Below are 23,210 nucleotides of genomic sequence, written 5' to 3'. Positions count from 1 at the left end.
ATCAGCATGTTATTTTGGGCATTAGCTAGTGCAGCCTTATATAGTGTCTTTATCCACACATAGATAACTTAAGCTGCAGATGATGTCAAAGTCAGACGCATCGCATTTCCATCCCTCCCATCGGCCTCCGTGCTCTTTCTTTCTGCATCATTGCATAAAGTTCACATCACAGCAACCGGTTCTGTCAGACTACATTATCAATGTTTCCAGGGATTTTACCAGAAAATTCAATATGGACCACAGAGCAACAAATCATTTTATGGTCACTTCTGTCATTATCTTAAGCCAGAAAATTCTACAAATGTAGTGCTAAAAAATGGTAAACCAACTGGTATTTGGCCCTTGGTGGAAAATAATCAGCTTCATCAAGGTGCATAGTGGTGAATAACCTTAATAATAAAGCACTGAACTGTAGTGATCTGCCAGAGCACTAAATACACCTTGCTTTTTACACTCCGTCTAATCGATGTGCAGTAGGTGTATGTACGTTTGCAGGTTCCCAGACTTCAGTAGTAGTTTCACCTTCATTATTCCATTCCAGTTGTCTCCAGTGGAAACTCTGAAGAGCAGTAGGAAGGCCATCCCAAAGTTTTTGAACGTTGCATAGCGCCCCAGACCTTCACATGGATGTAATTCATCACAGACTGGGGAGAGGAGCAGCACGGAGGGGAGGAGAAGGGAGATAGCCAGACAGTAAAGCAGGCAAATGGAGAGAAAGAGAGTTGTAACAACATAAGGGCTGTGCAATTAAATCTTAATATCCGTATAAGCATTTCATTAGCCTGAAAGCTGGAAGCTACAATGTGAAAAAGAGAAATCAATGACATTTCAACACAGGGTTTTGAAAAGTAATTAACGTCCGATAGATTAAACCCACAGGGGGGAGAATTAGAATACTCTTAGCGTGCTTGAGTGGTGTGTCTGTGTGTGACTCGTTAGATTACACGTGTCCCTTACTCAAGTCACCAAACAGCTCCACCCCGAGCGCTGCAAAAATAAAGAAGAGAAGCATGAAGAGAAGACCCAGATTCCCCACCTGCAGAGAGACAACAGGAAGCGAGAGGGATTAATCAGAGGAGAGAAACCCCTGGGAAAAAATAAATAAACCAATAACGAGGGACAACAAACAAAACGTTCCAGTGAGAAAAGGGATGGAGGGTCGGGGATGAAGCGGCTAAGAGGAAATGTAAGCGTTCGCAAATGACCCTTTGCTAACAACGACTGTCCAATTATAGCTTAGCGACTGTGACTAAGCACGGGCCGGCCTGTCAATCATTGGCACGGAGAGTCAGAGGGATACGCCCCATTTAAAGAGTCTCTGATGATGATGATGATCTCTTTCTTATCCTCCCTTTCCAAAAACAGTACATTTTATTTGAGGTGCTAACTATCTGTGTAGCATTAACTATAATTGAGTCAAGAAAACTCTATTGACGGGTGATTTTAAGGACGTGAAGTATATATCATCAGCAAACTAAAAGCTGTTAGTGGTTGATTAGAAGATAACCGACTCAGGGAAACACACATTGAACATCTGGCCTAGGATATAATCATTACTCAGACCATAACACCCTTTTGAAAGGTCTTCTTAAGGTGTAGTAATAGTAAAGTATATTGAGCCCAAAGACATGTAACCCTGGGGCCGATGATACGAAACAGCTATTCACTGCAAGGTGGATTTAGGTCATGAAAAGCTTTACGATGTGTGGCCGTCAATGCTAATCAGCATGTGGCAACCTGCTCCCGACCACCGACTAATATGAGATGTATTAATCATAAAGTCTTCTGACAGGCTCCGGGAGGAATTAGCTGGGATTGACAGACTAAGAATATCAGTTGTACTTGTAATATTAAAGCATTCTGGGAACATTGGACTGAGCACTATCGGCCCGTCTCAACAGCACTGCAGAAATTGCTCTAATTTACTAACCCCTCCAACCCTGAAATCCCCCCCCCCCACTGCTGTTTAAAATATAACCTGAAGCTACGCCCACTTGCAGAACCCCGGCAGGGGTTTGTCATGCAAATAAAGGGTCTCTAGAGTCTGCTGAAAAAGCTCAAGGGAAACGCCGACGCCCTGCAGCGGAAGACTACTTACTAAAAAAGAAAGTCTTCTGGGATGTCGTTTTTAGGGACAGCTTCGCCGGGACGTGTTATGAAAGTTCCATGCAGAAAAACAAGGACTAGCGAGGGAGACGGAATTCGGTGTTATTTGACACAGCTGATTGTGTACCTGAGGCAGGGCTTGCATTACGGTGTCCAGCAAAGCTCTCATCCCAACCGCCATCTTCAAGAGTTTCAAAACTGCAGACACACACACACACACACACACACACACACACACAGAAAATTAAGAAATGTCAAACCAATATTAACATTGTTGAGTTATGCATAACAGAACAGGGACCATCACGCCTTCTTTGAAATTGAATGGACTCAATATCTTCCTTACTTACCGACTTAATTCTTCTCTTAGCTGAGGGACACGTGTCCTTTTATATCTGTTAAGGCGCTGATGTGGCAACAGGGCTCAGATACAGATAATGCACCACGATGATTGGAAAAGTAGAGACGCTCAAAACACCGAGGTTTTTTCTTGGCCTGGGGCAACCTCCAAAAAGTTGTTGCCTAGCAACCCCACAGTGATGACTACACTCACTGCTCACTGGCCTTGACCAAGAAACCAAGATGTTTTATTTAAACAAATATAAATGAAAAAGACAGGATATTGTCTGCAGATGTTTCTGCCTCAATGTGTGCTAAAATAAGCCATATGGGCTGTTAATCATTACCACTTAAATATATAAGGTGAATGCTGTCTCTAAAGGTGGACAACACACTAACATCTCAGACTTTTCTGATTTGCTACATGCAGAGATGAGTTAGAACTTCTTGAAATATCAGTGTGAAAGTTTACAGCAGCTTATATCAATGTTCAAGTAGTTCCAAAGTGATTACAGTGTTTAAATGACGCATTCTGAACATAAGAGACAGAAAGGAGCTGACTACTGTACCCAGCCCAAACCACGGCTACACACACACACACACACACACACACACACACACACACACACACACACACACACACACACACACACACACACACACACACACACTAGAGCATGGGTTCGTGCCCTGTGGGATGGTAATTGTTAACGACTTCCATGCTTCTTCTTCTCTTACACATCCAGTAATCAGACCAAACAGGTGAGCAGCCCTCCTGTCGGTCTCGTCTCCTCCCCTCTGACCTTCTGTAATCTTTAATTACCCGGACAGTAATCAGCGCGACACACGCGGTCAGTTCTCTGCTCGGCTTCTACTCCTCTCTCCTCCTATTTAACTCGACCCTGCGTGTTCTACACCACCCCCCGCCCCAAGGCATTTCTTCTCTTTTCAGATAAACTCCGCTCCCTGCTTCTCTTTTACCCCTCAGCATACCTTTCCCTTGATACATGTACCTCCTACTTTTTTACCTCGGGCATCATTTTTTCTCTTTTTCGATTTTCTTACAATCTCTTTCCAGAACAGAAGTCATGAAGCATCCATGCACCCCCCCCCCCCCCCATTTGTTTCTCCTGTCTTCCCTGTGTCCTCTCCTTCACACCCTCCGTATCTAGTCTCTGGTTCACAAAATTGAATTCAATTACTGCTGTAATGTGTTTGGACTCTCCCCTGTCCTTTGCTATATTTCTCCTTCTCTCCCATTTTCTTGGTCTTTGAGTCGATCGTTCACACTGGGCTCCTTCTCAGTGCTGTGCTATGCCCAGCATACTGTGTGGAAGATGGGAGTCCCAGGGACGTGGCTGTTTAACGGCACGGGAGGACGAGAGCGTGCGTGTGTGACTGTCAGAGAGCGCGTCAGGTAGGCCTTTGGATGGATGGACGATGCTGAAGAGGAGGCAGGGGGCTCGTACCTCGTGCGATCCTCAGCACTCTCATGATGCGGATGATGGTCGGGTTGATGGGCAGTGCGTTGCCATCAATCTCCTCCAGGATGATGCCCATGATGGACAGCAGCACGATGGCCAGATCCAGCTGGTTCCACCTACACACACACACACACACACACACACACACACACACACACACACACACACACACGTTGGTCCCTGACTTTTTTTCCCCTGAAAGCGATGATGAATGAGACTGAGGTGCAAAAGCAGATGCAAAAAAAAAAAGTGGTGGTGATGCGAGTCGAAAGAACTTGGATCAAGAGACCCAAAATGTATCACTTTCGACTTTAGAGCAAATAAGTTGTGACTCCCCGGGAGTCAATTTCATTTTAGCACCAGCTTAAACCGAACACATTTTAGCTCTTGGTTTTAAGACGTCATGTGAACAGAAAATGTGTGTTTTACTAATCCGGTATCTCCACGGTCCTTTTAATTTGAAATGAATTTATCTTTTTGTCACTCAATGAGATCAACAAACAGCAGTTGGGGGGTTATGATTTATGCTTTACCTTGGTGAATGTAAGACTGCTTGAAAGATGATCATAATGGCATGGATGGTGCACGGGTGGTTTGCTTAGAGCTCGTAGACAACTTGAAGCCTTTCTTTCTGATGTGAAAGTGTTTCACCTCAATTCAATGGAACAGAAATGAACGTAAGGAGCCAACTGCTGCTGTGCTTTAGGGAGGGAGCGCACAACTTTTTATAGCCACAGTTAACTAATCACATAAACTTTAAATTTAGAGACCAATTATTGAGTGCATGCGAGTATACGGAACATTGTTTGGTGTTTAGGCAGCAAAAGCATTATTTCATTTCATTGTATCATAAGAATAGATTATGGTAACCTGACTCCAAAGTGTTTTACATCTAATAAATAAATCTATTAACGTGTCCTGAACAAATGTCTGGGACAAAATGACAGAATAAAGGCGGATGGTCGTACTATTCAGGTTCATAAATACACTTTGTTTCTTCTCTCAGACTTCAATCCGTGGCTTATCCTCAACATCCTGAATGCTCAGAGTGGGGGAATCAACACAGGACCATTAACTCCAAACCCCATTTGATTTTTAAATGAGGTGGATGTTGTGTTTGTGTGAACCAGCGGCTGAGTTTATGTGTATAAATAAAGGTTTTATCAAACTGGATTTCTGCCATGTAGAAAAGGGATTAATGGTTGACTCTGGTAAAGAGAGTGGACGCCTCCACTGGTGTGTGTGTGTGTGTGTGTCTTTGTGCATGTGATGTGTGGCAGTAGACATGTGTGTTTGTGTGGTTTTCCAGCAGTGAGCCAGGGATCTGAAAGCTATGAAATCATGTAAGGGAGCGTGTTTTATGGGTTTTTAACGAGGATGTTTGTATTCATACAGACCTCACTGAGAACCATCCACTGGAGCACGTTTACCTCAGATTTTCCATATGACTCAGAGGTAAAAGAACGCACCTTTAACCACTGTTACAATATCAAGCCCACCAGCTTTTTGTTAGGATTTCTGTCTGGTCTTATCATTTATTTATTATTATATTATTAAATGTAACCGTCAATGATACAATCCATTCCTGTCAATAAATCCCACTTAATTAGACCTATGGTTTCTTTAAAGGGCATCGGATCAACTAAATACTGACTTGTCCTTGAAGAAGCGCCGTAGGCCGAAGGCCACCAACTTGAAGACAGACTCCAGGACAAAGATGATGGTGAAGATGTAGTTACAGATGGTCAGTGCCTTCTTCAATTCCTGAGGATGTCAGCGAGAGAAATATCAAAGATGATTCAACTTCACAAGTATCCATCTTGAAACGTTAGGCAAGCATTAGATTGTATGGTGTCTTGTGGATTTTATTGCCTTTTTATTGTGTGAAATGTACTTTGTTAAAAATCAATAAAATGACCTTTTCATGTATTTCTTACCTTTTACCTGTTAACTAAGTGACTCGCTACGTTGGATATTTTTGTTGTCTAATGATTGAAATGAAATTATCCCCGAGTTCACAGTCCTCAGTGTTCATCTAAACTCTGTCCTCTTTTTTTTTTCCCTCAGGGGATCGCTCATATCGTCCTGCCAATGCCTCATCATCCACGGAAAGGCCATTAGAATTAAAGTGTCCATTCTAGCCTTTGGGAGAATTCACAGTTCCCACCTGCGTCTAAAAAATGACCTTTAGCAGCGAGACAGGGAGAGAACATTTGGCCAACGGGGATTTCATGAAATAAAATATCCTTAATTCGATCTGGAGACATTCGGTTCAACAAAGCAATCGTTTTTTAACTGTAAAACCATTTGCTACAAATAGGGAAGAGACTTAACCCAACAAGTATTGGGTTCTTTTTATCTATCTCATTTTTATTAGCAATTGTCTTTCAATGTTCTAAAGGTTTTGAAGACTTTCTTAAACACTTTTTAAACCTTTGCATCATACCCACATACTTTGCAGTCCACCCAACAAGCCACACTACCCCCCACCCGACCACAGCTCCGATGCCCAACTACCCCCCTAACATCCCGGTAACCCTTATTGTATTCTGCCTATACCTTTCATTTGTGCTGCATCGCTTTGTGTCATTTATTCTTGAGGTATTTTGCTAAAAAAACAACTTTCACTCCACCTCCCTCAGCCATCTTTTACTTAGGGTTTCAATCAGTTCTGAGTAGGTGGCCAACAATATGTTGAAGCAATAGAAACCTTTCTATCCCAGCTGGAACAGCTGCCCAGTGGCGATAAATCCAAAGTATTCATAGCAGACCTTTGTGTGGATACTGAGGACGCTCATGGTTTGTTTCACCTTTCAGGCAAACCAGGAATGTATCTTTCACTCTTTTATTGGCACTGTCATAATCATATGTTTGAACTCTTTTATCGTTCCTCATTGCCTTTCTGAGAAGGCTTTTCCAATTCCAGTTTTAATTTAATCTGTTGCTTTTCTTGCCCTTGTTTAGAGAACTAGTAACAGTGTTTTTCCATCTAATTCAGTTTGAAATGATTTACATTTAATTAGTTCTAGGAGGATTTAAACTGATATTCAACGGAAATTTGGTTTAAAAAGCAGATACTATTCTGTGCCGAAAAGGATGAATTTGGGTTTTTTCAACTGAATTTGAATTGTGCAGGGGTGAAAATGCTAAAACTAGAGACTTAACATTTTAACAATGATAATAGCATTGTTATACAGGAGAAAACAAAGGTCTTTGTAGGACTGACACGGAATGCAAATAACCCGCAATAGCATCCATGATGCCCAACGTAAATACAAAAGTTTAACAATATGTTAAAGCAAACTCCAGGACCAATTAGAAATGCTTATTATATATGGATTACATTGGTATACTATAGGCACAGGAATGAACATCCAAAGCAAAGAGCCCCTCTTCGCCCCCCCCCAGGTCTGACCTTGGGCTGCTGGTAGTGCTCCATGGACATGGTGATGACGTTGAGCCCAATGATGATGGTGATGAACAGGTCCAGGTATTGGCTGGTGCACATCTTGTGGATGACAAGGCGAGTGGGGGAGTAATCTGAGTAGTAGGGCTTACTCTGAGCTTCTGTTGGAAGGGGGAAGTAGTGGGGGGGGGGGGGGGGGGGGGGTAGCGTTCATAAAGTGAGATAGGCGGCATCATACTGGGACACGGTACAGTGGACCTGGTGTGTTGCCGACCCGGGAACATCCAAAGCCGCTTGGATAAAAAGTGGTTAGTGGAACAAAACAACGACCACCCACTCACCCACTCACAATCAAAGGACTCAAAAAAAAAACAGGTCTGTGAAGAGAGATTATTAAGGGGAAGGCCGCTCAGATGATGGACAGAGAGAAAAAAAGAGACTCCAGCCGAGCCCTCCTATGGTCAGCTGTCATGACTAGACAAATCAAATTGCCCTTCCCCTGATCAACAATTGTTTAATTTACCCCCCCCCCCGAATGATGGGAGATACACAACACTGCTCAAGCCGTGTGAGTGTGTGTGTGTGTGTGTGTGTGTGAATGAAGGACCCTGGGGAGGAGGCTGCTGTCTAGACTTTCCCGTCCCAGAGTCTTTTCTTTTTTTCTGTCCGTCAGCAGTCGCCCCCACCCAGGAAAAAAAAAGAACGTAACCCAGGAAAAAAAAAAGTTTCCCACCCTCCAATCCGTCATTTTGCTCCTCACCTCTGCCCTCCCTCCGGAGAGAGGATGGATTGATGGGCCCGGGAGATGAGGACGAGGAAGAGAGAGAAGGCTCGCCCTATCTATCACCTTATCGGTGGAGGAGAGGCTCCAGGGCTACACACCTCCGGGGGCTGTGATCCCTGCCTCTCCGCCCAATTAGACCAGGTGTGCCGCTGTGGCGGTTGCAGCTGTGCAGGGCTGGAACAAATCCCACGAGTGTGTGTGTGTGTGTGTGTGGGGTGGGGGGACTGAGCGTTATCGTCTCTGTGTTACTCCCCCCCCCCCCCCCCCAGGGAGCAGGGAAAGAGACAGTAGAGCCGAGTAAGTGGACTCCATCAACAGAACACATATCCATTCCTGATGTTGAATATACTGTACATGTCTGCATTGTTTGGGATGGAAATTCCTCTCCTGAGATAAGGACACACTCCAGTAATAAATCTCAGTAATAATATCGATTCACTCTTTAATTGGTCAACAAGACGCCCCCTTGACCTGAAATGACTGTTCTCTCTTATGTTTCATGATGAAACATAACGAATGAGGGTTCTTGACGGTTGGGCTGAGAACATAAATGTTAAATCTGTTCCCTTTGTAAACATAAATACTGTGTTCACTAATCATTGCAAATTCATCAAAGAGGGGCCTTGTATATTATACACTACATGCAACTTAGTCCCTTCGAGGGGAGATCAGCAAACAGAAGAAACAAAAGAAAATCTGTTATATTCTATAAATATTAGACCTGACTGAATTAAGCACTAGGCCTGCGCTGCTGCGGAGCGTCAAGTTCATATTTTGATTTGTCATCAGGATTATCTCGGCTGAAAGATCATTTTGCATTTTTTTTCTATTCTTGAACCGCGGTGGTTGGCTGAACCACAGCGCAGCTGGATTCTGAATGCTTTGGAGCTGCTTCAGAGATGACAAATGGAGGGGGGAGTGGGGGGGGGGCTGGTGTGCTTGGTCGGGCTTTTCAACCCATTGCACTAACACAGGATGACATGCTCAGGTACCTGCTTTGTTGGCTTTTCGACACCTCTCGTCCTGGCATCGTCTCTGCAGCAACACTTACTCGTGTTGTCAGCCGTTTTTATTAATGAGGACACACTTTTTTTTTTCAGGGGACGTTTCCTCCGCACCGAGGAGACAGTGTTAAAGGCAATCTAAAGCACCTGGGGCAAGTCTGGCATGTCTTTGAATCGGGGCAGTTGGGTATCGCCCTTGTGGAATGCCACGACTCACGGCTCATTCACTGGGAGTCCCTGTGTTTTCACGAGGCGCTCCAGCAGACATTATTCTTTTACTCTGTTCTACTTACTGCAGGTGCACGGCGAGCCGCGCTCATACATAAAAAAGCAGGCCCTCGGTCTCCCCTCCACCGCCTCATTTATCCAATTGTCTTGCACACTTTTGTGCACCTTCATCTACAGCCTTTTAGAAAGAAAAAAAAAAAAGGTTGAATGTTGTAAATGTAACAGGTTTTGAATATTATGTATGGTGCAAAGGGGGCAAGAGTGAACAAGACGTAAGGGCTTAGGGCGGAGGAAACAGAAGGGCTCACTAAGGCGCACTAGTCTCTAGAGGAGAGGGAAGGGAACAAAGCGAAAGGTGAATGTTTAGAAAACCAAATTACACTGCTGCCCCATTTCTCATGTTCTTATTTCTACAGATCTCTTCTCCTCCTCAGAGGAAGTGCGTGAGCATGCTTCTAATGAGGAACGGTGTTGATGCGGCACCAAAGTTTGTTTTACTCTTTCTGAGAAAGAGAGGTATTGAGCGGAATGAATACATTATTTAGCTCCTACTTTTTACACCCCCCCCCCCCCCAGGCGGCAGCCTCCTCTCTCAGCTCTGACAAAATCACAGGGAAGGAGGGCGGGGGCCAAAGTCAAGAGCGGGTCACAAACTCGCTCTCTGCATCATTTCAGTGTCCAGTTGACAGACGGTACAGGACCATCCTCTCATGGGGACTTAGATCTCCTTACCTTAAATAACTGCACAATCTTTTGTTGTGTTAACAACAACATGTTTGCATTCTTAGATGACCGACAAAGTTTGGTTGTTTCCTCAAAGATCAGATTTTTCGTTTCATGGCCAATTCTAAACGTTGTGGACATGAGGGACATAATCTCTCCTTATTTCCTAGCTTCTACAGATCTTTATAAATTGTAAATGGATTTGTAAGACTTTACTAGTCTTCTGACCACTCAGAGCGCTTTAACACCACATGACATCATTCATACACTAATGACAGGACCTACCATACAGTAACTAACATTCACACACTGTAGCCACAGCTACAGGAGCAATGCTGGGGTTAAGTGTCTTGCCCAAGGACACATGCGGGTTAGCCGGGCCTGGGATTGAACCGCCAACCCTCTGATTGGAGGACAACCGTGCTCTCCACTCACCCGTTGTTTGTATTTATTCCAGATTTATTAAAAATCTCCAAATGGGTTTCAATTGTTCCTGAGCTTAAGGCTGATAAACTCAAATAAAACTAACCATCAAGATCCAAGCCAACAGCTGGGAAGGAGTGGGACAGTTAGTCTTTACTTTTTTTACACACTGTATCAGGCTAATGAAAAAGGGACGGCGCCACGAGCGAGCAACTGGAATGCCGTGCAGCTGGATCACGTGGACATTTTCCGTTCTAGGTTTCGCGCTTGACTTTACGACCAGTAAGGAGATCTGAGGAACCCCATTGAAAGTCTGCCTGAAGTCCGACAAGAACCAAAAACCTTATTAGAAAAAAAAAACACAGGCGGAAATAATTCCCAGTCCAAAAACAACCCCAAGAGCCTCTTTTGCCTTTCCAGTGTACTCACCTGGCCTATTCTTAGCTCACCCCTGGTGGGTGAAGGTTAAGGGCTGCAGATCAGGCCTGGGAGTTGCTTTCGGATGCGGCCACGCTCAAAAACATAATGCGTACATTTCCGAGGCGGTCTTTGTTGGGAAATACAGACACGGTAAGGTTTCCTCGGTTGGGGGTTTGCCAATGAGTAGGGAAGGCACAGTACAGCACTGTGCTATACTGTGCTGTACTGTGAGGGTGAGCGTGGGTTGGGTTGGATTGGATATGTGGAGAATGGGTCGGGAACAGAGTGGACCTGCAGCTTGCTGCAGTAGGTTGTGAAGTGGAGAGGATGCGGTTTCCAGCTAGTCCAATGAAAGGCAGGCCTCACCAGGACTCTCAAAAAAAACAAAAAACAAAACATCACATGACGCCGCTATAGCTTCGACTCATTGGTGCAATGGTGCGTTTCTGAAGGCTGTGTGGATTTGGTAGTTCCATTATTACAAAGAATTTTGTAAAATAGAAATATATATATATATATTTATATATATATATTTTCTTTCATATTTCTGAGGCGGCCGTTTGGTTGGATGCTGCGGCTGCCTTTACGCCCCTGTCCTCCGTAATGAATGGCTAAGTAGTAAACCTTGAGACTCAGTGTCTGCCCAGGAAAAATGTGTCAATGTTAACAGGCGTCCAATTTGGAAATCCAACAAACACTGAGTCAAAAAAAAAAAAAGAAGAGAAACATTTGTCAACACAAACAGTTGTTGTAAAATAATCAAAACGAGATTAAACTGGAATTTCAAGGGCTCTGCCGCCTGGCTTGAATACCCAGCAGAGAGAAAGCGACACGAATAAAGAGTGAACACAGACAAACAATATAAAAGATAAATGAGTTAAACTGGGGGACAACAGAGAAGAGCAGCAGAGCAAATTGAGTCCAGAAGAAAACAGGCAAAGAAACAAGGAAACATGACATCATTCAAAATGACACGGCATGATAAAACACACGCAAACCCACACACACACACACACACAAACGAACACGCTCACTTATCTGCACTCTTTCACACACAGACACACACACACAAACACATAGTGCTGGTTCACGTAGTAGACTGACACACTTCTTTCTGAGTCATACTTGAGCAGGATGGACCAATTGAAATGGGGGACTGAATGGTGAAGGCAAGCGATTGGACGGTGTGAGTGGCGGGCGGAGCAACAGGTATCACAGTAATGACAGGTACGAACGATGGGAAGCTTTTTAACAGTACAGTGACAAGGTGATTTTTCCTTTCTCCCTCTACGGAAATCCAAGTTTATAACCAGAGCAACAATATCAACACGATCCTCGACAGCTAAGGAACACAACCTCACCTTTAAAACTACAAACCAGACAGGAATCGTCTACAACAAATGACAAAGCCGCATGTGTTGTATCCCGGGAAAAACAAAAATGAACGTGCTGTACCGACGCAGAAGCTCACATCCATCAAAAAACGATTTTTTATATCTCATGTGTTGAGACTCTAGAGATGATGAGGTAGGTCTTTGGTCCAGAAAGATCATCTCAGCAACTAGTAGATGGATTAGTGTTCCTTTTGTCTTAGGTCATGGGTACTTTGGACTCATTGAGTGTGAGGCCAGAGATGGATTGGGAGACGATCAGCTGTGTAACCGCGGCCTTTGTCCTAGTCCTGTGTCAAATGTTCTCTTTAATCTTCATCATATTTAGTCAACCTCATCCTGTCTGAGCATCTTACTGTAAACTTTGTCATAGAAGGACTAACTATTTTAGTACGACTGGGAACTGAGCTGCTGTGGTGAAAAGAAAACAGTCCATTGTTATGTCTCTTTTTTTGACGATAATGACAGTAAAAGAAACACCATATCTTTTCATATAGTATTTTTGTCAACAATATTGAACTTAAATGAAGGAGTTTTTCATTTTTTGACATGCTAATGTATTAAGCATAGCGCCTAAGTCAATTCCCTGACTTTTCCTCTGTGGCACCACCATTGGGTAGAGGTTACCGGATCCGACCTCGGGAATCTGGAACTTCTCATCTTCTGTCACCACTCGTCTAATGACTTATGACCGCACTGACCACGTTCTAAGCAGCTTCAGTTGCACAGTTAGCAAATGGTAGCATGCAGGCATCCCAAAGCGTATGCCTGCTTCACGTCTGCATGTCTGCCACTGCGCTCTGTGCCGTTCTCTCTCTGACATTCCTGCAGATGAAATATTCACAGAGAAAGTTCCCCCGAATGAAACATTCATAGCGAGCAGTCAGATTGTTTTTTTCCTACGACAAAATACAGCAGCTTTTTTAATCAATTTCACTAATTACTGAATGTTCTTGCACTGCAGTTATTAATATTACAACATTACTTTTTGTGTAAACTAATTTGCTTCATTAGTTATTATATTACTTTCGATTTTTCCTGTTGAGGCACATCGGCAGCATCCATCAGTTTCTGTCACAGCACATTTTCATCATCAATCCTTTCTGTGTTCATGGGGCGCCTTATATATTTAATGTTTCCAGGAGGCAAATTGGCTTCATTAGCCTGGTCTCTGATTTGTGCCCCAACACCCCCAACGGCTCCAGGAACAAGACTTCCGGTCGCCGCTTACCGCAAGAACATTGGAAAGGATTCCTCACATTTGGCTCTTCACTTCACACTGCCCCCCCCCACACCATGTGGCATTTAACTTTTACACCCTGCGATATGATACTCTGAGACTTTTTGTGTCCCCCCCACTCCCCCGCCTAAAGGACTGGTGTTATTAATTACAGAGGAACAGAAGAAAGAAAGGAGAGCAGTGGGAAACCTCCGATTCATCTCCGTTAGGTCTGACCCAGATACGGCTAAAGGCACCGGCTGCTTCGTGTGTGTGTGTGTGTGTGTGTGTGTGTGTGTGTGTGTGTGTGTGTGTGTGTGTGTGTGTGTGTGTGTGTGTGTGTAGGTGTGTGTAGGTGTGTGTAGGTGTGTGTAGGTGTGTGTAGGTGTGTGTGTGTGTGTGTAGGTGAGCGAGCCAGTAGATGAAGAACGGCTTATCCATGGGATGTCAAGCTGCTATGCATTTATCCACACTTGTGTTTTTGATGTCTGTGTGTGTGTGTGTGTGTGTGTGTGTTTTCAAGGACCTCGAGGTGATGATGGATTTATGAATCTTCTTGGAGATTACCAGTCACATTGTTCACATCAGCTGATGACTCCACTCACGCCACAGTTGTAAACTCACTTTCTGCGAATGACGACATTCTAGAAGGTTAAAGCCCTTTTCTTACATACTGTAAAAGTGACTCCCTTGAGATGTAAAGACTTACACATTGTATAGCAGCTTAGCTTAAGATTTAGTTTTTTTTTTTTTTCCTCGAGGATTTCAAAAGGGTTTGAAGGGTTGGAAAACTGTGCAAACCTTAAAGTAAATCTGACCCGCATTTGGGATTACTAAACTTTCAGAAAGATGTTTCCTTCCACAGTGAAGTCTATAATCCTAAATGTAACAATGGGGAATTTTAATTAGGTTTAATATGAGCAGATTTGGTTAACTCATCACTTTTTTACTTGGTCAATATTCATATTTTTTATTTGCATAAATACATAAAATCCACTAGCAAAGATAACACGCTACTATTTCAGCCAATTTTCGGCTACATAATAAGCTTGTTAAACTCAAAAACAGCTTTGATCAGCATATTTCCCTCATTTTTAATGTGGGAATAAACTCAACAGGGAACACACAAAATATAGTTGGACAACATAAACGTGCCTCACCCCTAAAGATCCCTATCAAAATAGAACATTCAAATAGCCATTCTTTCCCAATAAAACATTTTCCAAGCCATTTTCATTTCAAAGTGCTCATTATTCGCATCAGAAAGGGATGAAGACTGTAAGATAGCCCTGCCTTCACTGGAGTTGCTGTGTTTCTGGTAGGGGTGTCAAATGATTAAAAATTTTAATCAAATTAATCAGAATTTTCAGTGGATTAATCATGATTAATCACACCTGAATCCTAACCATTTTTTCTTTCTGAAATGCATACTAAAGATAAATAACAGGACACAGATACATAATTATCATTATTATTATCATAATTATTATTTTTTACATAAATATATGTTATTGATATTTGATTTTTTAATTCATTCCAGAAAATAATCAAATCAATGTTATTTGATAAGTTACAGACTGATTTCCCTGCATGGCTCTAGAAGGGTCTCGAGCCTCTGCAGTTTATCCCACTCTGCTGCGAGTTTGTGCTCCTGCGATGACCAGACATGACCAGACATGTCAACCCTCCCGATGTTTCAAAGCCCCCCCCGAAAATCTCCCGGACCGACCTTTCTCCCGATTTCCACCCGAACAACAATATTGCTGCACCACCCGTCACTGGGCGCGCCGTTTCAGACCGAACAATAATAAAGGTTACACCTTAAAGTCGAGCGCGGCGATTAGAACGACTGGCGCTGCAAAGAAATCCGCTACCACCCCCCATTTCAGTGTGAAATATTCCCATACCTGGGAGGATTTAGATCGCATTGGTTTCTCTTCCTCCGCATGTTTCAGAACAGCGCTGCTCTTGCTCTGCTGGGCGGAGCTTTTCTTCTTCTCTGTTCTGCTGCGCGAGAACGGGGGGGGGGGGGGGGGGGGGGGGGGGGGGGGGGAGCGGGTCTCTGGCGCAAACAACTTGCTGAACCTGACGGCCTGACATATGCCTGCAGGTGGCAGTAATGTGTTGTATAGGATGAAGTGCATTCCCTAGAAGAAGAGGTTCTTTCCGGACCTGAATAATTTGTCACACTGCGCATGCGTGAAATGCGTCAAAAAAATTGACGTAATTAACAACAAACAGCTAATTAACGCCGTTAACGCGCTATTTTTGACAGCCCTAGTTTCTGGACATGTCACTGCCTCCAATTGTTGGTCTGTGGAAAACATGGCTGTTCCTTCACATCACCTACCGGTGCTTCTATTGGTCAAAACACGCTTGAAGCTGCTCAATTGGTTTCCATTTTTGTTCGTACATCGGCAATGCCATTCAAAGTCTTATAGATGATTTCATGAAAGGCAGCAATGAAAGAAAAAGATAAACGTGGATAATTGTTATCAAGATCTTCCAAAAAATGGCTCTGCAGATGTTTTATCCAGAAGGAAATGCACTCAGTTTGATTTGGTCTCCCGGATGAACACAATTTTGTTTCGGTGAGAAATAGTGAATGCAAATCTTATTTTTTTCTGTTGATGTACATATAAAAGCCTGACAAATGTCCCCGGGGCATGTTCAGGGTTGTGTTTCCAATGCGGTCACTGGCTATGTGCATTTCGCTTGGTAACATCGTCACAGCTTGAAAAAAAAGAACAGCAGGGAAGAGCTTTTTTTGTTGAAATGGGAGGCTTATTTACAGCGAGCTGTAGGACTGACTGCAGTTCCCTCTGTACTGTACACAGCACTGGAGGCAAGAGCACGAAAGATGTGGCCCCACCATTGTGCCTCGCGACAACACTTAAATGCAGCCGACTCAAAAAGCAACCCACACGATTTGAATTCCGTGGCTACAATCCACCAGTTCAAGGGTCTCAAAAAATCACGGAAGAAAAAGGAAAAACAACGAACGTAGTGCGACACTCTCGCACAGTAAATACGAAGAAGTGTGCGTACGCGCACGTGCACTCCTTCGTGAGACGCGTGCTCGGGGCGGGATGTGAGCAGAGAGTGTTATGGTGCAGTTAATTCTATCTCATCTGTGTGGGGGCTGACCCTGCCGGAGCTGCAGTCGATCTGCTCAGCCTGTTCGGGAAGTCGAGCGCCATCTGGTAACATGGCACAGCTACAGAGTTCTGACGGACTTTTTGGAGGAGAACCAGCATGCTGCTACACACACACGCGCAGACACACACACACACACACACGCTCACGCCAAATATGCAAATGAACAAATTAAATGAATACAGTTGTTCCATAGTTTATATGATTTGGACAGTGTGAGTAAATGCTCAAAGCTAGAACTAATCAACTCTACGTTATTGTTCTACTTTATAGTTTTTCTATTTAAAGTACTTTCTGCAACTGCAACTTTTAAAGTGAAAACAGCACAAGGTGGCTGTGGTTGTTCTTTTTTTTTCCCCAACCGCGTCTCCTTGAATAAACCTTTGTAAGAGACGTCCTTTGGGACCCGATGCTATCTTTATCTAAAAAAACATAACCAACACATAGGCAAAATAATGAAGTGCTAGTTGCTGGGTGCCACGTGTGTGTTTGGGCGTCTCCAAGGACATCTGGTACGCCGGTAATTAAAGACGCTCAGCGGCTGAACAAATGAGGAGCGGATTCTACAGGAGATCCTGTTTTTGTCTGGATGGAACGATGATGAAATAAAGAAATAATGATCAAAAAAAATTGTCCGTTTTGTCGTACAGTTCAGTGTCACATCCCAACATTTTAAGCATCAGTGATCCAATCTCACTTTATATGTAAAAACACACCCTGCCCCACCTGGAGATAAACTATATGATGATAGTGTGATTTCTTATACGCCAACGTTAACTTATTCTATAAAATTGTGTTTCAACCGACATCATCTTTTACCCTACCCCTTGTGATGTAATGTGTATTATATATTTTACATACTATGAAAGAAGTGTCAGTTTTTTTAAATAAGCAAATGGAAGAGGACACTTCCACGCTGCACGAACATTTAGGAACTCCTTATTCACTTAAAACATTTTTTTTGTAATGTTCTACCTTGCATATTGAGTTTTTACACTTCTGAGAATCTCCAACCATCTGCACTGCTGCTCCTGCACACACCCGCCAAAAGCCTCCGGACTAGTGCAGGGACAGTGAGAGCATCATTACCCTGACACGAGCTGCTGTCGGTCAGAACATCCAGCGTGCCTTCACTGAGGGGTGGAAAAAAAAAAATACCAAACTGCACTTACAATTTGTGGCATAAACAAAGTGCAGTCTGGTGTAGCTTCTCCGGATGTGTCCGTCAGCAGCATTTTCAATGCAAAATGCATGACTCAACACAACAAGTCAACTCGAAAAGGGAGACTCTTCTCATTCACCCTGAGGGACACTAGACCGTCCTAGGTGTGTGTGTGTGTGTGTGTGTGTGTGTCTGTGTGCGCCTGTATGTCTGTCGGTCTGTCGTTTGGTGCATCATTCAACACTTGGGTGAAGTGCATTGGGCATTTGGCATCGAGCTGCGTGGTCTCCCGAGGACGAAACCGAACTTATGGCGGACTTTTCACTTTTATGTTAACGTCAACTATTGGATTGATTGTCAGGACATTTTGGTGACACGTCGGCATCACAGGGCTGATGAAATGTGAAACTTCTGAATCAATTGCCGATTTGGGTGCAAACATTCCTGCACGGCATCTTAATATTGTCATTTTGACTACATTAGCCTGCTGACCTTATACTTCAGCTTACATACTTGTACTTTACTTACTTGTGGCAGAAAGTCCACACAGTTGTAATGTCTCCACCCCATGCGTCTACAGTTACAAAGTCCCAATTCGAATCTCTGTGTAGACTTTTGCAACTCCACCAACTCTATCTACCCCCCCGCCCCCATCATCTTCATCATCATTTCACTCAAAATCTTAATGTGCCTCCTCCGTCTTCTCCTCACCTCTTTGTTACTGTCCTTGCTTTTGCTGTAAAGGCGCAGCCATGGGGGGCTCTAGACTCCAAAAGAGTACTCCTTTCCTCACTGATTATTTATTATTGTGTGCAGCTAAAGATGCAAGTCTGCACGCTCAGAGTTGCTGTGAATTCGCAGCCATGGGGGGGGGGGGGGGGGCTCTAGACTCCAAAAGAGTACTTATTTCTTCACTGATTATTTATTATTGTGTGCAGAAAATAGGCAGGAGGAAAGCTACGCGACATTGGCTGTTAGCATATGTGATGTATATGATGATTTGTTCAAGCTCCATTATGTAGAAAATAAGTTTTAGGTCAAGGTAACTTAAGAAAAGAATGTGGTGTGTTCAAATCTTCAAACCTAATCCTTTTGATTGAAGGAAATGCTTTCACGGCAATATAAAGGATATATATAGATATATATAGATATATATACATACGCACATGCCCATCCTAACACAAATAAACAAGTAACACACTTTGTGTATTCTCTCAGTGTGTTTAGTGTTCTTGGCACTTCCGTAATTTACCTTTGGTAAAAAATTACAAAATACTGCAAACACTGAGATAAACAACAGGGGGTGTGGGGTCCTGGGAGGACAAGAGGGTTTGTGCATGAGAGCCGCTTCTGCATATTTAACAACCTTTCCGGCAACTATATGCCCCTAACACACACACACACACACACACACAAATCCACCCTCCAGGAAAAAGGGAATCTTTTTGCAGACATTGCATAACCTCGAGCGCACAAACACTCAGTAGCTAGGAAAGTTGGCCATCATTCTCTCACAAACTACTCAGGAGCTCTAACCTTTCATAACAATACCTGAAGCTGAGCGCCATGGGAACAAATGGCAACAGTTCAACCACGCGTGCCAGTAAACCAGTCAGAGTGTTCACACTGACCCGAGGTGACCTTCCAGCCCAACAAGAGCCAACCGCTGTTCACAAGGCAGCTGTGGTGTGGCTTAATAACAACTTGTACTGCGGTGACCTTTAAACAGTGTTTCTTATGAATCAGCCATTAGGAGGGGATCAATTCATGCAGTTTGGCCAGAGCGCTAACTCTATTTCTGCCCGAGACTCAATAGTGGTAACTTACCGAAGCACGTCTGATAAACTAGGACAAGATCGTTCTTTAACGAAGAAATCGTTCAAGCCCTCATGGTTTGAGGCTAAAAACTGTGGATCGGAGATAGAAAACTAATTATATACTCAAGCAGTTTGTTGTAATTCCATTCATTGTGATTAAATTAACATATGGTGGCGTCGGGCCTCTTAAATTAGGCGTTTAAGTTGAGCACAGGCTCAAAGGGAAAATAACAGAAGGCTCTTGATTGAATTCCTGTGGTTCAATGCACTTTAATGGAGGCCAGTGACTTTTAAAAAGAAAATGTTATTTAAGAAAATTATAGCAAGAGGGAGAATGTATTCATCTAAGAGGGCACCACTTTTACAACCTAATGTCTAATCTCTCTGTCTCTCAGTGAGCAGTGTGTCAGAAATATAAGGCTAAATACGGTCTGAACTTACTGCCTGAACCATCAACCTCAGCTCGAATCTTTTTGCTTTAGGGCAAAGTAGATGGTTAAGCTTAGGTTTACTGATATTGCTTCACATTATATATGTATAAAGTGGTAATCACGATTAACGTAGCTGCATACGGATCCAGAATCCGAAGGCAACGTGACAAGATGTTGGTATCCGAAGCGCTTCGTTTCCCGCTGACCGTCTGTAGTCAAAGTCGTATTGACCAATCGCGTTAGAGCGGGCGCTGCTTCGATGCTGATTGACAGATCGCATGAAGAGAAAACATTTTTGGAAGCAAATGGCTAGCATCTATATGAAAACAATTTATCTCATCCTTAGCTTGACAACACTATGGTTCCAAGAGGAACTGCAATGCCATGAGGGGGGATGCCTTAACCTTTCATGCAGGTCAGAATCGTTCTCTTGCTGAAGAAAATCTCTCAACAGATGGAATATTCTTAGTGCCCATGTGTCTTGCCCTGCAATTCCAGAAAATTCCACACGACTGCTAAAATAAAAAGGAATCCTGGAATCCTTTTTACCTAACAAAGTCAGTTTCGCTCTACCTGCCAACCAATCACGATAAGAGTCTGTTTCTTTTGCTTCCGTGGCGGCGGTGCATCGTCGCACTGCCGTGGACTTTGGATGGGTCGCGGAGGGTGTGGAAAGTGCTGTGAAAGACAAAGCCACGACAGAGAAAACAGGTAACAGCATGTCCAGCGGCCTGAAAGGCTGATGGGAGAGAGGCAGGGGGGCGGGAACGCGGGATGGGGCCCTACCTCCCGTGATCATAGCGCTTAGAGCCATAGCCACCATGGTGGGTGGTCGTGGTTGGTGGTGGTGGTGGTGAGGGTTTCGAAAAGGACACACAGAACATGCTGAAGACTCTGTACCTTTCAGTGTGCCTTGAGAGAGGGCCCAACTCACCCCAGGAACCAATAAATCTAGAGGAATGAGACCGTGTTAGTCAGACAGAAGCAGGAGAACGTTGGGAAGGAAGGTTGACTGAGTTTGAAACAGGAGAGAGTCAAAGAGAGAGAAAGAGGGAAAGAGGGATGGAGTAAGGCCAGAAGGAAGCGATGACAGATTAAGCTGGTTCATGTTCCTATGTGTTTATCTTTCCAGTGATTCTGAGTCCAGTTCTTTGGATTAACACGTTTTTTGTTTTGTCACAACCAGGAAGCCCCGTAACCTCAAACAGAAGTTTGTGAACCAAAGCAAACATCTACAACCACCTAATAAACTGTGTTTGACTGACTCTTTATATAAATCAACCAGCCTCTATGTCTTGCTATTTTGCTATTAAACCATCTCTGTGAACCCTACTCTGACTGGAAAAAGCTTTCCTGGCATAAATACCAAGACAGAAAACAAACTAATTCGCAAATAGGAAAGGTTTTGTGTTCTTTGAAAAAAACAAAAAACAAAACAAGGGGCCTCAAGATGTAAATGTGTTCCACTGAGTGAGCAAAGGTCTGGGCGAGTCTCCTAATTGGTTTGATACCCTTGGCAGACGCCTCCTGGAAAAGGAAGATCAATTTCCATCTGTATTTCTCAAGAGATAGATGTACACATTTCTATTGTCAAAGAAAACGAGCATGTCCTAAAGACGGACATTTAAGGAAACAATAAAGTCCACCGCTCCTTGTAGAAATTGAATAAGGTGCCGTTGGATTAGGCAGGTCAAATGCTGCAAAGTACGGCACTCCCCAAAAGGACTGCTGCTAGCATTCGCTAGCACTTGTAGCACTTTTTTTTCTGCATATAGGAGGCAGTGGAAAGTATAAAAACCAAACCAAGCAGTTTGTCACCAACTCCTATACAGCCAACGGGGGAAGGGGCCGGGAACTAGCGCCAACTCCTACGAACCTCACCCAAATGGATCTACACGAGAAACTCGCTCGTTGTCCTCCAGATTTGAGTCCATCCCTGCCCCCTCGGCTGTACTACCCCCACATGCAGGAGAGGGGAAGGGAGGGGGGGTCGTCTCGTCTTCGCTCATGGCAATTACATGATCAACAACTCCCCCCTCCCTCTAGCTCTGCATAGCCGCTACCATGCAAGCCCCCGTCCGTCAGCAGCTCGCACTGGGCATGCTCGTGGGGGAGGGGGGGGGGGGGGGTCATCCCAAGCACGTTGTCTGCGGAAGATCAGGCAAGGTAAGGGAGGAGGGAAGGAAGGGGGGGGGGGGGGGACAATGCCAGGCGGTCAACTGTCCTAGCTCTGCCACCCCGGTCTGATGATGGAAGCTTTTCCTCAAATCCAACTTGACGAACCGAACGCTGGATTTCGAACAAAAGCCTCCACACTCGGCGCCAGAGTCGGCAGAGCCACAATAGGTGACCATCAGACACATACTAGCCGGAGGGCCTACAAGGAAAGGAGGACGGTCGAGGGGGAAAGGGGGGAAGGTTTTACCACAGAGTAGCCTCTGCAGCTGGCGCTGGCTCGCTAATTGCGTTTCTTTTCCGAATTCGGCCAAACCAAATCAGGAAGCGAAAGAAAAAAAGGCTCAGGCTCAAATCAAGCAGGACTCAGAAAGATGTGGAAAGACTACCGACCAGCAAGCTCCTTCTCCTTACTCCGTCTCTTTTTCTCCATGCGCTTCAGTCTCTTTTCCTCCCGGAGCTTGGCCTCGGCGGCCTCCTGGTGGCGCCGGCACTTGTGGAAGTTTTCGACCACGACGCCAACGAACATGTTGAGCACAAAGAAGGCCACGATCAGCAGGAAGGAGATGAAGTAGAGCAGCATCCACGGGTTGTGGTTCATTACCGGCTGAGGAGCGCACACACACACACACAAGACACAAGAGGATTATGTTGGCATTTCGAGTGGAAACAGTGCAATTTAACATAGAAATAACTGTTACTGTAATTCTTTTTGGTGGACGGCCACAAATGCTTTGCTTCAACAAAAGCCAAGCGATACGGGCCACGGAACTTCAGTTCGGGTGTGTTTTGGTGAGTCATTTACCTGTTTGTCAACTCCGACAGCGTCCAGTCCGTTATACATTATGTCAACCCAGCCATCTTTTGATGCCAGAACAAACAGAGACATCAAAGCCTAGGAGAGAGGACAAAGGAAGACGCTTTGTGATAAAAGAATAGTTA

The 23,210-nt window shown here is 44.1% G+C and overlaps 1 protein-coding gene across 2 annotated transcripts in view; it reads right to left on the bottom strand.

Annotated features, from left to right (window-relative positions):
* The window catches only part of cacna1g (calcium channel, voltage-dependent, T type, alpha 1G subunit), a 168,220-nt gene that overhangs the window by 9,813 nt on the left and 135,197 nt on the right, over positions 1 to 23,210 (bottom strand). For both annotated transcript variants that reach the window (XM_062560055.1, XM_062560054.1), the window contains exons 26-34: positions 23,074 to 23,163; positions 22,683 to 22,875; positions 20,994 to 21,044; positions 7,345 to 7,496; positions 5,584 to 5,693; positions 3,915 to 4,045; positions 2,234 to 2,304; positions 958 to 1,036; positions 523 to 644 (exon numbers count right to left, since the gene is read on the bottom strand). In XM_062560055.1, coding sequence (XP_062416039.1) covers positions 523 to 644; positions 958 to 1,036; positions 2,234 to 2,304; positions 3,915 to 4,045; positions 5,584 to 5,693; positions 7,345 to 7,496; positions 20,994 to 21,044; positions 22,683 to 22,875; positions 23,074 to 23,163 — 999 coding nt within the window. The remainder of the gene's footprint in view (positions 1 to 522; positions 645 to 957; positions 1,037 to 2,233; positions 2,305 to 3,914; positions 4,046 to 5,583; positions 5,694 to 7,344; positions 7,497 to 20,993; positions 21,045 to 22,682; positions 22,876 to 23,073; positions 23,164 to 23,210) is intronic.

Source organism: Pungitius pungitius, chromosome 21, assembly GCF_949316345.1.
Source record: "Pungitius pungitius chromosome 21, fPunPun2.1, whole genome shotgun sequence".
In the NCBI taxonomy this organism is placed as follows: Eukaryota; Metazoa; Chordata; class Actinopteri; order Perciformes; family Gasterosteidae; genus Pungitius; species Pungitius pungitius.
Note: the sequence above shows the minus strand (reverse complement) of the source record. Positions and strands in the feature narration are given on the sequence as shown.